General features: G+C 55.1%; 1 protein-coding gene across 2 annotated transcripts in view; it reads right to left on the bottom strand.

Moving 5' to 3' along the window:
* PLEKHD1 (pleckstrin homology and coiled-coil domain containing D1) overlaps positions 1-9,825 on the bottom strand; it is a 29,549-nt gene extending 19,724 nt beyond the window's left edge. For both annotated transcript variants that reach the window (XM_042989993.1, XM_042989992.1), the window contains exon 1: positions 9,660-9,825. In XM_042989993.1, coding sequence (XP_042845927.1) covers positions 9,660-9,808 — 149 coding nt within the window. In that variant the 5' untranslated portion in view covers positions 9,809-9,825. The remainder of the gene's footprint in view (positions 1-9,659) is intronic.
* Between the last annotated feature and the right edge of the window lie 3,395 nt (positions 9,826-13,220).

The raw sequence follows: 13,220 nt of genomic DNA, 5'->3' as shown, positions 1-13,220 counted from the left end.
AGGTGTTCTTCTTGTCCTGAGGAGATGCTGGGTTCCCGGGGGGCAGGGCCACGCCCCCTGTGACCCATGGGCCAAGGGAGATGCCCCCTGCCTGTTTCAAAGAACTTCACAAAGTAGTTAAGAGCATAGGCTTCGGCATCAGACCGACCTGCCATTTCTTGGCTGAGGGGCATTAGGCGGGTAAGCTCACCTCTCCGAGCCTCAGTTTATTTACCTATGGAATGGGGATGAGAACACCTATCTCGTCTGTTATTTTGAGGACGAAATGAGGTTCTGCTCATCATTCTGCCAATTCCCAGAGGGCCCAGGACAGGGCTGAGTGATGCCTTCCCATGCTCTGAATATGCATCGCCCTAGGAAAGCGTGAGACAGACCAGCACAGGGTTGCCTCCTAGGGCCCTCCTCCCCTCCTTTCAATGGCTTCTGAAATACTGTGATGGACTGAACTGTGTTCCTTAAAACTCATATGTTGAAACCCTAACCCACGATGTGACTGTATCTGGAGAGGAGATCTCCAGGAGGTAATTAAGGTTAAGTGAGGCCCAAAGAGTGGGGCCATAATGCAATAGGACTGCGGCCTTGTAAGAAGAGGGGGCTTGCATTCGCTCTGCCACATGCGGACGTAGGGGGAAGGCAGCCATCTGCAAGCCAGGAAGAGAGTCCTTACCAGAATCTGACTGTGCTGGCACCTTGATCTCCAGCCTCCAGAACAGTGAGAACACACATTTCTGTAGTTTAACAGAACAGTTGAACAGTTTAAGAGACTGTTTATCCCCATCTATGGTATTTTGTTATGGGAACCCAATAAAGACAAATACCTTCTTGCCTTCCTGACGCTTCTGGAGACCCCTCCCCACTGAGGGTGAAGCATTGTGCCAGGGACTTGGTTGGGGAAGGGAAGGATGTGACCGGTAGGTGATCACATGACTCACAGGCAGGGAGAGAACAGGGGCTCTGGAGTCAAACAATCCCCATCCTTCAAGCCATGGTCTCAGGCAAGCTCCCAGTCTTGCTGAGCCTCCCTTTCAAAGCTTCTCTATAAAATAAGGAATGCATGTATATGTCTCTTGGGGGCTGCTGTGAAGATTTATCGCTGAGTTCCTACTCTGTAGCAGGCAATGTCCTTGGTGCTAGTGATAGAATTGTGGGCAAGAGAGACACAAATCCCTGTCCCCATAGAGCTTATACCTGAGTATGTGTGGTGGGGAAGCAGGCAGTAAATAAATAAGAGAGAGAGGCCATTTACCAGATGCTAATAAATGCTATAGAGAAAAATAAAGCAGGGTTAAGTAAGTAATGGGGTAAGGGGTGGCGGGGTCGGGGGTAGGTTTCAGGTTTCAATATTAAACAGGGTGGTCAGGGAAAGCCTAATTAGGAAGGTGACATTTGAGGAGAAGAAAGATGTTCCAGGCAGAAGAGCCACAGGTGCAAAGGTTCTGGGGTGGGAAGTGTGTCAGGCCCTGGAAGGAACTGCGAGGCTATGGTGTTGCTGCAGCAGGAGCCAGGCAGAAGGCGGCAGGATCAGGTCACCGGGAACACCAAGGGCCCACACACCATGCATGCCAGCCCAGCCTCATTCCAGCTGTTCTCAGCTTGGTTTGGGTGGGGGTTAGGGTCAAGGGAGAGGAGCTGGCATGAACCTGGAGGAAGAGGGTGACTCCCCGGCTGGCAGGGATGAGTATCGCCCAACAAAGGGCACATTTGGCAGGCAGCCTTCCAGGTCCCAAAGAGCCACCTTTCCTCATAAACCTGTCTCAGTGACAGCTCACTGCTCCAGGATTCTCAGCTTCCTCTCAGCAGGTGGGGGCCCAGGACCCGAGTGCCCCTGCACAGAAGGGCACCTCGTCTTCCTGTCCCTTTCGTCAAAGTCCCCTTGCTCCCAGACAATCTCATTCTGACTGCAAGCCAGAAGCCATCTCCTTCTGTGCCCTACAAGTTGGCCGGCTGTGCAAGGGCTGCAGGTAATCCCCACTTATTCAGCTGTTCTCCTATGTTGGCTCCCCTGCGAAGTGTTCTACATGTACCGGAGTATTTGATCTATGTAACAATCCTGGAAGGCAGGACTCTTGTTCCCATTTTACAGATGAGGAAACTGAGGTGAAGTAATGTGTACAAGGTCACCCAACTAGGGCAGAGGTGGGGCTGGGATTGGAACCCACAGACCACAGTCCCTGCTCCTATTCTGCATGTGGAGCCGCTTCCCCGTTCGTTCGTGCCGGCACCCGGGCAGCAAACCAGTGGGCCAGGGGCCATGGTACCATGGCGGGGCTAGCCAAGAGTCAGTGCTCTGCCACATAGCAGCTGTGTGATCGGGGCAGGTCACCTGATCGCGACACCTCAGGTCCAGGTGTGACTGAGGATAATAATAGTAGCTATATCTCTTAGGGTTGTTGGGATCATTAAATCAGTTTGGTCTCACAAAGACTTAGAATATTGTGTGACATGTGGTAAGTATTCAGTGAACATTTACTTTTATTACTGCTATTATTTATTATTACGTTTGGTGTCTGCAGCCACCTCCCCTGGCCTCCTTTCCCATTTGCACTCACAAGGCTCCTACCGGCTGGCCTGCTCCTGTCCTGCAGGCACCGGGCACTTTCCTGCATCTGCCGCTCCCTCCTGTCTGAAGCCGGCCCTTCCGTCCAGGGCCACCTACAGTCCTGGGTGCAGCTTTGTCTCCAGCCCTAGGCCCCTCCTCGGCAGCCCCACGAGGCTGAAGTGCAGCCCAGAGAGTGTGAGCGTGGGCAGGGGTCTGCAGGGCCGGCTGCCTTCTCTCTCAGGCCCTAAAGAATAGTATTTTCACGTCCAGCTTAAGGGGCGTTTGCAAGGTGCCAAGACGCTCACTTTGCTAAGTGTTTCATTGTCATTTTTTTTTTTAAGTTAACTTATTTAAGAGAGAGCATGAGTGGGGGAAGGGCAGAGAGAGAGGAGAGAGCGAGAATCCCAAGCAGGCTCCCTCCCCACCATCAGCGAGGAGCCCGAAGCGGGGCTTGAACTCGGGGACCGAACCTGAGCCGAAAGTCCAACCAACCGAGCCACCCAGGCGCTCCTGCGTTATCTTTTTAAATCTCTCACAGCCACTCTAAGAGATGGGGGTATTTGTGTTTCTGTAGCCTGAGGAAATGGAGGCACAGGGAGATTAAGCAGCTAGTAAGAGGCAGACTTGGAACTCAGTTCGGTCCACAGACGCAGCTTGTGTTCTCAACTGCGGTGCTCTGGACGCCCGGCCCTGCTCTCCACTCCATATGGCCCCTCCCGGTCACTCATCACCTGAAATTGTTGGTCCTCCTGGAGCCCTTCCCCGTGGAGAGACTGCAAGCCGCTGGTCAACTCAGTGGGGCGAACATTCACGAATCACCTGGTAAGGCCAGGCGGGGCCCTGGGGCTGGATGACTCCCTGCCCTCGAGTTGCTTAAAGTCAAATGCAGGCGAGAGAGGATAGAAATCAATAATTAAAACGAACAGCTAATGGAGCTCCTCCTTTGTGCCAGGCACCGTTGTGTGTGTTAACTCATTCACTCCTCGCATCAGCTAGGTGAGGTAACTGTAGCCTAGAGACGTTAAGTAATATGTGCCCCAGATCACACAGCTGGTAAATGGGGGAGCTGGGATAATTACAAAGTACCAGGATGCAATGCACCACTGTAAAGCACCGAGTACCCTGTGACACTGTAAAGCACCAGGATCCCTGGGACACTGTAAGCACCAGAGGAAGCTACAGCATTGGAAAGCACTGGAATACCCTGAGACATTGTAAAGCACCAGGATACCCTGGGACACCATAAAGCACCGGGAGACACAGTGACTTGCAAGTTTGTATGGGGTACAGGAAGGGTGCGGACCAGGGAGGAATGAAATGGTTTAGGTGTCCAGCCAAGGGCATTCTCGGAGAGGAGGTGACAGCTTGAGCAGGGTCTTGAAGAATGAATAGGAGTGTGTTAGGAATCTGGGAGGAAGCCAAAGGGGGAGGGGGGCATTCCAGGCAGAAGGAACAGCATATGTAAAGAACAGTGTGTTCAAGGTTATCAAAATATGTCTGGGATTACCGGCAGGTAAGTGCAAACAGGGTGGGCAGTGGTGTGGGGGGAGGGGCAGTAAGGGGACCAGAGCAGGGTGGGGCTGCTTCTTGCTGATGAGGGGAGCTGCCAGCTTAGGTGGACAAGGTGGAGACAGGTGCCACCCAACACAGACAAGGGGACCCTGGAGGGATTTCCTAAGCTTTGCCTCTACCTTTTACTCCCCTCCTCGGTGCTCTGAAAGTGACAAAGGCTCAGCCAGAGCTGGATGGTCAACACCGGCCTCGCGATCAATCCAGCTGAAAGTGAGAGAACATGCCGCTTAGGCCCACGGGTCCTTCCTGAGTTGGGCAGGTCCTGTTTAAGACAGAAAGGGATCTACTTTGCTGAACTTATTCTTTGGAGATGCAGAAGCCAAGCATGGGAGTGGGGACTGGAAAGGGTCTTGGAGCACAGAGAGCAATTTGGAGTCAGGGGAAATCCTGGAGGGCTGTGGGGAGGAGGGCTTATGGGAGAGCGCAGAGGAGAGAGGACCCAGAGAAGATGTGGGAGTCTGGGTCCTACAGTGTCTAGAGACAGTGGTGAACAATCCCATCTCCGCTGATGGCAAGATGGGGTGCCTGGAAAGCTTGAGAAAACAGGGCGCCAGCACTCAATGAGACAGCGTTCACACTTCGGTGATTTAAATGCCTCTTCCGCCTTTCTCACTGCCAAACCTTCTCTTCAGCATAGTCCACCAGACTCACAGATACCTTGTGTGAGAGGCGGGTGTGGCCATGTGGCCACGGGGTAGGGTGGGGGAGAGAGAGGGACCAGCTGAGTTCGTGCAACAAGGACTGCCTACAGTGGACGGCACGTTCCTCCATAAACAAGGAAACAAGAGTTTAGAGCCTCGTGAGGAACACAGAAGCCCGGGTGCTGGTTTGGAGTTCCTCGGGATAAAGTTAACTCACTCTCCGGATGGCAGCGAGAGTCCAGTAAACGTGAGAGCCACCCATGGGTTACATTTCTCAGGAAGGTGGCTATCTAGCGTGGCTGCCCCTTCTTCCCCAGATACAACCTTCCGGAAGAGGACCAGCACCCAGTCTCCCTTATCCCTCAGCCTTTCAGGCATTGAGAACAAGTGTGGGTTTGGAGCCAGGTGAATCCTGGAGCTGGGAAAGGACAGCTTATCAGAAGTCCTTTTCAGAATTGATAGAAGGGTCGTAGAAATGACACAGCCCTCCCCCCCCCCCCCCCGTGTGTGTCCCTTTTTGTTCATTCCGGGTGGCCTGGTATGCTCAGGGAGTGCTCATCCTGGCCTCGGCCACTTGTGTGGCATTAGGTCTGAGGTGGTAGGACAACAGGAATCCTACCTGTGAAGGGCACGAGTGATGACAAGTTAGGGTTTATGCAGAGCATCAAGCCCAAGGGACTTTTAAAAAATGCTAGTGCAATTCTTCAGACAATACAGTAAAGACAGGGTTAATCTATAAAACAGATCCTAGTGCAGAGGCACTGGGTGAAATGGGCGGAGCCTTGGAGCCCCTCCCTGTGCTCCCCACTCCCTTGTGCTAAAGTCAAGGCATCTCTAGAGTCATCCATGGAACACAGTTGAGAAACCTCAGTGTGATCCACCCCCATTTTGTAGAAGATACACTGCCGGCCAGTGAGGGGAGATGTTGTCATCCCTCAGCCTGGCCCATGAAGCTGGTCACTGGCAGAGCTGGGACTGGAACTCAGAGCTCCTGCTGCCAAGCCTCGGTTTACTTTCCGGCACAGCCCCATCTGCTCTCAAAGGAAATTACTTTGTTATTTCCAAGTTCTTGACATAAGTTAGCTGAAGTGTCCTGCTTGAGGCCTGACCCCTATGCAGGTGGGACTCATTTTCAAACAGGACATCAACAGCCACTAGGGACTGGTCCTGGGGTTGGGGATGGGGGATATATGACTTGTTTGTATGAACTCGCTTAACTTTGGGAGGCTTAGTCCCAGCGAATCATTAATTCAGTGAAGCCTGAATTAATATAGTTTCACTGTACAGCTGTGAGATTGTGCCCATCTCCTTAGCCTAAGGACTCAGTGGAACCTCGATGTCACCCCCTCAAAAGGGGCAAGCGTCGTGGACAGAAGGATCTGGGGAGATCCCGCAGCTGCCAGCTTGCCCCCTCCCACCATGCTGTCGCACTGGAAGAAGTGTGGAGAACACAAACTGATTATAAAAAGAGGAGTCTGCGGGCACCTTCCAGCTGTGATAAAACAAGCAGAAATGCTACAGCTGTGTTCGTGGGACACCTCCCACGGCTGTGCAGAATTCCATGTGCGCCAGAAAGCGAGCGCAAATCCCAGCGTCACTAGAGGCTGAGGCTGGTGCGTGGAGGTGACACACAAGGCTCTTCCCCTCAGCCCTTGGGGACAGCTCGGTATTGCCACGTCACCTCTACAAAACGGTATCTTGGAACCACGGATGAAACTCCCAGATCCCAATTCCCCGTGGGAAGAAAGTCTCCCTGGATCTTTTTGGCATGATGACCACCATCTGCACAGATGATCTTTCTACATCCGGGCTGGTTATAACCTGAGATGTGGGAAATGTAGCACTTAGTGGACACTAAGTGAGTCTTAGCTCCCTGAGACGCAGACCCACCAATGTTCCAGGAGCGTGAGCATTTGGTCTGGTAGGACAGCGTGCACGTGAGCTGCTGCTGGGCCGGGTTCGGGACCCGCTGGCCACCTTACATGGGGGAAAGCAGGAACAGGGAGGAGCGCAGAAGCTGCAGGAATTGGCTGGGCCTTCCTCATCAGGGTCTCTGGCCCTGGCATTTGTTCAGGGGGCACTGGGGGGAGGGACAGAGGCCAGGGAGAGATTGCACCCTGGGAAGGCTGGCCTGCCTGAGGGACTGGCCCCACTTCGAGCTGATGCTGGCTGAGGCTGAGATGCCCTCCATGCCTTTCCTCCCTGTCACTGAGCGGCCAGGCCTCTGCATCTCCCCCACTCACAAACTAAGGAGGACAGAGTCATCAATCAATCTTACCCTCTAGACACCTCTCCCAGCTTCTTATCTCTTCTAACTAGTGTTTTGATTCCTTTCCCCTTTTGATCCCCACGGTGTGTTGGGGCGGGGAGGGAGGGGGAAAGCTGATCCTTTAGCTCAAGGGCATCTTCCCACCCCAGGAAGGGCAAGGCTGCTCAGGCAGTAGGGTTTGAAGGCACAGGTCCCGAGATGGGCCCTGAGCCTGAGCGGAAGAGGTTTTACAGAACCCAGCTGGCCACAGCCGGTTCCATCTTGCCCATCCGTTATTTATGCAGCTCGGGAGACTTTCCAGGCCCCCTCCCCTTAGCTGCCCAGCTAGGGCATCGATCGCCCTAATGGCAAGGCTCTGCAGTGGCAGGGCTGGGCTGCCCCCTCCCCAAGCCTTCCTGTGGCCGCTAATTAGCTGAAGTCCAGAGACTCCATTTCACAAATGGGGAGGCAGGGCCCAGGGGGCCCTGTTGGAAAGTGGGAGGGGACTAAGTTTAGCATCATGCCTCCCCCACCCCAAATGACTGTTAGTTTTTTCCTGAGCCCCAGGGGAGGGGGAGCCTGTCCAGTGGCAGCTCCAGAATTACAGAAGGGGGAAAGGTGACAGTCTCCTCAGAAGGGGGCTGGAGTACTTGACCTGAAGCTGGCTTTGCAGAGCATGTACACTGTTCTGACTTAGACTGGATGGTTTTTGAGTGGCTTTGGGGGCTGCTGATGGAGAGTATGGAGTGGAGGTGGGGGGCGGGGGGCTAAAACCTCCCAAGCCTCCTTTGGCTCCACTACCCTGCTTTGAGCTGGGAGCCTTTGCCCCTGACTCCTCCCAGCCCTGGAATCAACTGTGGGTACAGGGCCTAGGTCCCCACCACTGTGGGTGAGGAGGGCTAGGAGACATATCCTGGAGTTCACAGGCCCCTAGCATGTACTAGGGATGCGATCCGGTGCAATTGGCTGGCAAGAAGAATCCTGGAGGACAAGACCCAGACTCAGTGTAGCCACCAGACCCAATGGAGAAGGAGCAGTGGCTGCCTGGAGGCTGGAGAGGGGAGCTTCGTGCTAATGGTACTTGAATTTACAAGCAGCCTTCCCACCCCACCCACCCTACTAGGCTGTGCGGGTAGAGACAAGGCTGCTCCTGGCACTCAGGAAGTGTGTCTTAGCACAGCCCTGGAAGCCCCTCATAAGATGCCCTCCGAGCTCCCCCAGGCCTCCTTTTAGGAGAGGAGACATAAGTTTAACTTTGGAGGAATGCAAGTAACCTATATCTCATTAAATCCCAGAAAGAAACCTGGCAGAACCAACAAAGGTATGTGAAACTAGCTATGGAAAACGTGGAACACACCCCCCCCCCCCACACACACACCTCCTTTCGTTCTATGTATGGTCTTGTAGAAATATTAAATTATTAATCCAAATAGAACATCAGAACCAACCACATCTCTGTGATCTGTGATCTGTAGTTCTGGAAACATCTAAGGCTCTGCTTCAGGACAGACTCGTAGTGGGATGGGAAAGAGAATCTAGACACACTCCTAGTTTCCTGGAGGGGTCATGCCTTCAGGGAGAGGCTGGATCAGGATTTGAGTTCTACAAACCATTCTAATAGCAAGTCTCAGAACTCAGATTGATTGGCTTGAGGGTGGAGACAGTCCAGAAGGTAGCCCATTGCTCCTGCAACCAGCATTGGGAGCCTCCTGCAAGTTTAGGGCTGTGAGCCATTCCCTCAGTACCTTCCTCCAATAAGGAGCCCCTTCTTCCTCCAGTACCTTCTAGGCCCATTTATAAGTGGAAAGTGGCTACTGACTGACATCTGGTGAGTCCCCTCTGAGTTGGGGACTGGGAAGCTGGTCTGAAAGACAGGGCTGGGGCTGCTCTGACCCTCTCCACCACCCCTTCCAACAGATCAATCCCCTCCCCTCCCCCCCTCAGTCTCTGTGCCTCTCTACCGCAGCTCAGTCCCTCCTTTCAGGCCCCTGTGTCTGAAGCACTGGGCACTCTTTTCCCTGGGCCCAGATTTTTAAAAATTAGCTCAAGGGACAGTCGGAGGGGTTGCCAAAATTATGCCACCACCAGTACGTACAGACCCTTCCTGGCCCTTCCTCTCTCCCCTGGCCTGAGCCTTTCCGCAGGACCATAGGTGGAGCTAGCAGTGTGCACAGGTGAAGTAGGGGAGAGGGGTAGGACACAGGAACCCCACCTCTAAGCCGGATGCTAGATGCCTGGTGGGGGGTGGGGGGGAGGTTGTGGAGATGGAATTGTCAGTGGGGATCCCAAGAGGATATCTTTGGCTGGAGACAGGGCTTCTCCCTCCCCAGGAGAATCTAGCCCACCTTGACACAGATGGTCTCCTACCATGGCCATGATCTCTTCCGCCCACACCCTACGTGCCCACTGGGGCTTATATCCATTCCACGGAGAATTCCCCACCGCCCCCAGGCCAGCTCGACCATTAACCGACAGAATGACCCCAACCCCGACCGAGATCAGTATCTTCCAGGGAGAGCCAGGATTGAGTGAAATGGGGCGAGGCCAAGGTCACAAAGGAAGTCAGAAGCAGGATGGTAATATAGAGGCCGGTACGGGGTCCTTAGGCCCTGGGCTCCCTCCCCAGGCGGTCCTCACCCGGCGCGGAAGGCGCACTCACCGCCGGGACCACTTGGCCGACGGCCTCCCGAAGGGCCGCTTCCACAGCACACCGTAGAGCTGCACTTTGGTGCTGATGTCCAGCGCGTCCGAGTCAGTCTGCTCCAGAGACGGCGAGGGCGACACCGAGTTGGACTTGGACGTGAACATCCTGCCTCGGCAGGACTGCCCCGGGCCCGGCCCACCCTCTCCCCCGGGCCGGCACAGACGCTGGGGCTCCGGGCGAGGGCGGGCGCGCGGCAGAAGGCTGCGGGGAGGCGGCGTCGGCCGGTGGCTCCGGGCTCCGGGCGCCGTCGGGGCGCGTCCCGGCCAGCGGAGACGCGGAGCTGCGGGGGCCGGGACCCGCCGCCGGAAAGCGCGCGGGGGGGGGGGGGAGCGCGGCGCGGAGGGGGCGCGGGGAGCGCAGCCTGCCGCTCGGCCTCGAGATTGGGGCGGGCCCGGCGGGAACCCGGCGGGGAGGGCCGCTCAGCCTCCAGCAGGCAGCATCTCCCCCGGCTCCCCGCGACAGCCCCAATTCTGGTGGCCCCGATTGGCTGGGAGGGGCAGGTGAGCTAGCTGGAGGCCGGCCGCAAGCGCCAATCAGGGCGGGCGCCGGCTGGAGGGCCGGGCTCCGCGCGTCCGGAAGGTCCCGGCGGGTCGTTCGGCCCGGGATGCGGCCGCAGCCTTTCCCCACCCCCACCCCTCGCGCCCGGCTCTCCCCCCCCCCCCCCCCATCTCCACCCCCGTTGTCTCTGGCGTGCAGACAGGGCCTACACAGAAACTGGGAACTCGTGTGCTTTGTGATGGGCTTGGAGTCTCTCTTGGAGACACCTACTCGGTGTCTGGGTAGAGGAGAGCAAAGAGCAAGGGTTTGGTGTCAGACAAGCGGGCTCCGAATCCCAACTCAGTCCTGCGGCCCCGAGAAGCTGCGGAGAGCCTTGCTTCCCGCACCTGTAAAGCAGGGATGCCAGTGCCTCCTCGGGCAGGGCGCTGGCCAGGAAAGACTTCAGTAAGTGCCCGAAGCGCCCGCCCGGAGAGCAGGTTCCCTGCCTTCCCCGCCCCATCAGGTGGGTTCCGCTCGGCACCGCCGCCTCCGCCTTGCCGGGATCAGATTCCTTTTCCCAGAACTTGGTCGTCTGCGTCGGCATTTGGAATTCAGTGCCAGTCCCGAGCGTCAGTGCAGTTTGTGTCCGTGATTAATCTGCGCGCCGGGCGGGTGTTCCCGGGCGCCGGCGCTCCAATCACATCCGCTCCTCTCTGTCTCCGCTCTGGGCCACCGGCTCGCCTTCACGCAGAGGCAGACGGCAGCCCAGCCCCTGGGGACCGCGGGCGGAAAGGCAGCGCTCGGGAGGCGGGGGAGTGAGTTTGCGCAGTCGGCCCACTGGACAGCCCTGCGGTCACCCTTCCCCAAGGCCGACGAGCCACCTCCGCGCCCTGGAGAAGACCACTCTCCCCCCTCAGGGGGCTCTGATTCCTCCTTTGTTAGAGAAAGAAGTCGGTTTGGAACGGAAGTTTGCGAATGGGTGGCCTCAGAGCCACGCTGGTTTATGGATATACTTTATTAATTTGCCCAAGTAAAAAATTATCTTTCGTCTTTATCTGAGGAAGTTTCCTTGTTAACTGTGTACGCAGAGTAACCAGCGCCCAAAGTAAGATGCAGAACATTTTCCTCACTCCAGAAGGATCCCTCCTGCACCTTGCCCAGGCAACTGCCATCTCTCGCCCCCTCCCAGGCAACTACTTTCTCTTGCCAACATTTCTACACCTTAAAAAAAAATTTTTTTTTTTTTAAATTTTACCACCTAAAATGCTTTTCTCCACAGACCCACCGCCCCCTATTGTCCTTTGCTCACTCGCTTTTCTCATTCGTTACCTGCCTGGCTCCTCCCTGTAGCCATTTGACTTTCTGATCCTCAGTAGATGCTCCCCAAGGCCTTCCCAGGTCTAGCAGTCCATGAGTCCACTTAAGAAGGGGCCTCGCAAAGGGCGCCCACACCCTCCCCCTAATGAACTCTGGAGTTCCCAAGCCAAGGCAGCACCCCCTGGTGCTGGCTGTCAGAAGGGGCCCATCCGGATTCCCTTGGGCCCCTCATGGCTCACATGCCCCTGCAGAACATCTCAGGTCCAGGCTTAATACAGGGCTCAGGGCCTGGGTCCACCAGGTGGAGTGGGACAGGACCAAGCAGATGACAGAAGCCCGTGGAGAGTGCAGAGTGGATATCTCGCACGCTTTGGGGCTCTTTGGGACACTTGTGCTATTGCACGAAAAATTTCTGACTTTGGGAGTCCTGCTTTTTCCCAGACGGAATCAAGAAAACTTGTGTTAGGAGCCCGTGGGGTGGAATTCATGGGTCAGGGGTACTAGGACAGGACTTCGAGAATGCAGGTGACAAGCAGGAAGAAAAAAGCTTGCGTAGGCATCGGTTTCTCAAGGGAAGGTGGTACCAAGGGCATGTGACTTTGGGGGCGAGCTGCGGCTGGGAGACTGCGTTTGCCGTGCAGCTAGCAGTATCCACACTGGCTGCAGTGGCCGTGGCGGGAAGGGGGCACACAGACAGCAGCGGCAAGGGCTCTGCGGCCCCAGCTAGCTCTCTCATCAGCGTGCTTCCTCAGCATGGTTTTGGGCGGCATTCCTGGTGGCTTTACCTCCGGGCAGGCCTAGTTCTCTAGCCCTGCCAATATCCTTTTAATATATTAATTCCTTTTCTGCTTAATCAGGTCAGGACCAGCTTTGGCTGCTCATGAAGGACCAGTGATGAGCTCATGAGCCATAGGAGGGAGAAAGGCAGGGTACCTGGAATCATCCTTAAAGGAAACCCTTCCCCAGGAGAAGGGCAGCGTGAGCCCAGATGGTGTCCGGGAAAGATTTGGTGTTTTTACTGGAAGAAAGAGAGCACAAGTGTCTTCAGTGGTGAAGAGAAGGCAGTCTTTGCCCATGCCCTCTACACACAGGACACCTGAACAGACCTTAGCTAATGGTGGTTGAGGCCGGGGGCTTGAACTCGTGAACCATGATATCATGACCTGAGCTGAAATTGGACGCTTAACTCACTGAGCCACCCAGGCGCCCCAACATGATTTTTATTATTATTTTTAATGTTTATTTATTTTTGAGAGAGAGACACACACACACACACAGAATCTGAAGCACAGAGCCCAGCTGACGCAGGGCTCGAACTCATGAACCGTGAGATCATGACCTGAGCCGAAGTCGGACGCTTAAACAACTGAGCCACCCAGGCGCCCCAACATGTTTTTTTAAGAAGTACAACATGATTTAATACATGTATATATTGGAAAATGCTTACCATTGGGGGGGGGTATCAGCTGTGGCTGTGAGATTATGTTCCCCATGCAGTGTTATTAACTATAGTCATTATGCTGTACGTCAGATCTCCAGAACTTACTAATTTTATAAGTTAAAGTTTGTACCATTTGACCACTACCTCCCCATTTCCCCCACCCCCAGTCCCTGATAATCATCATTCTACTCTTCGGTTCTATGAATTTGACTTTTGTTTTTTTTTTAAGTTTATTTATTTTGAGAGAGGGAGAGTGGGGGAGGGGCAGAGAGAGAGGGAGA

This window comes from Panthera tigris, chromosome B3 (genome assembly GCF_018350195.1).
Source record: "Panthera tigris isolate Pti1 chromosome B3, P.tigris_Pti1_mat1.1, whole genome shotgun sequence".
Lineage (NCBI taxonomy): Eukaryota > Metazoa > Chordata > Mammalia > Carnivora > Felidae > Panthera > Panthera tigris.
The sequence above is the reverse complement of the archived record's forward strand: the minus strand, read 5'-3'. Positions and strand labels throughout refer to the sequence as shown.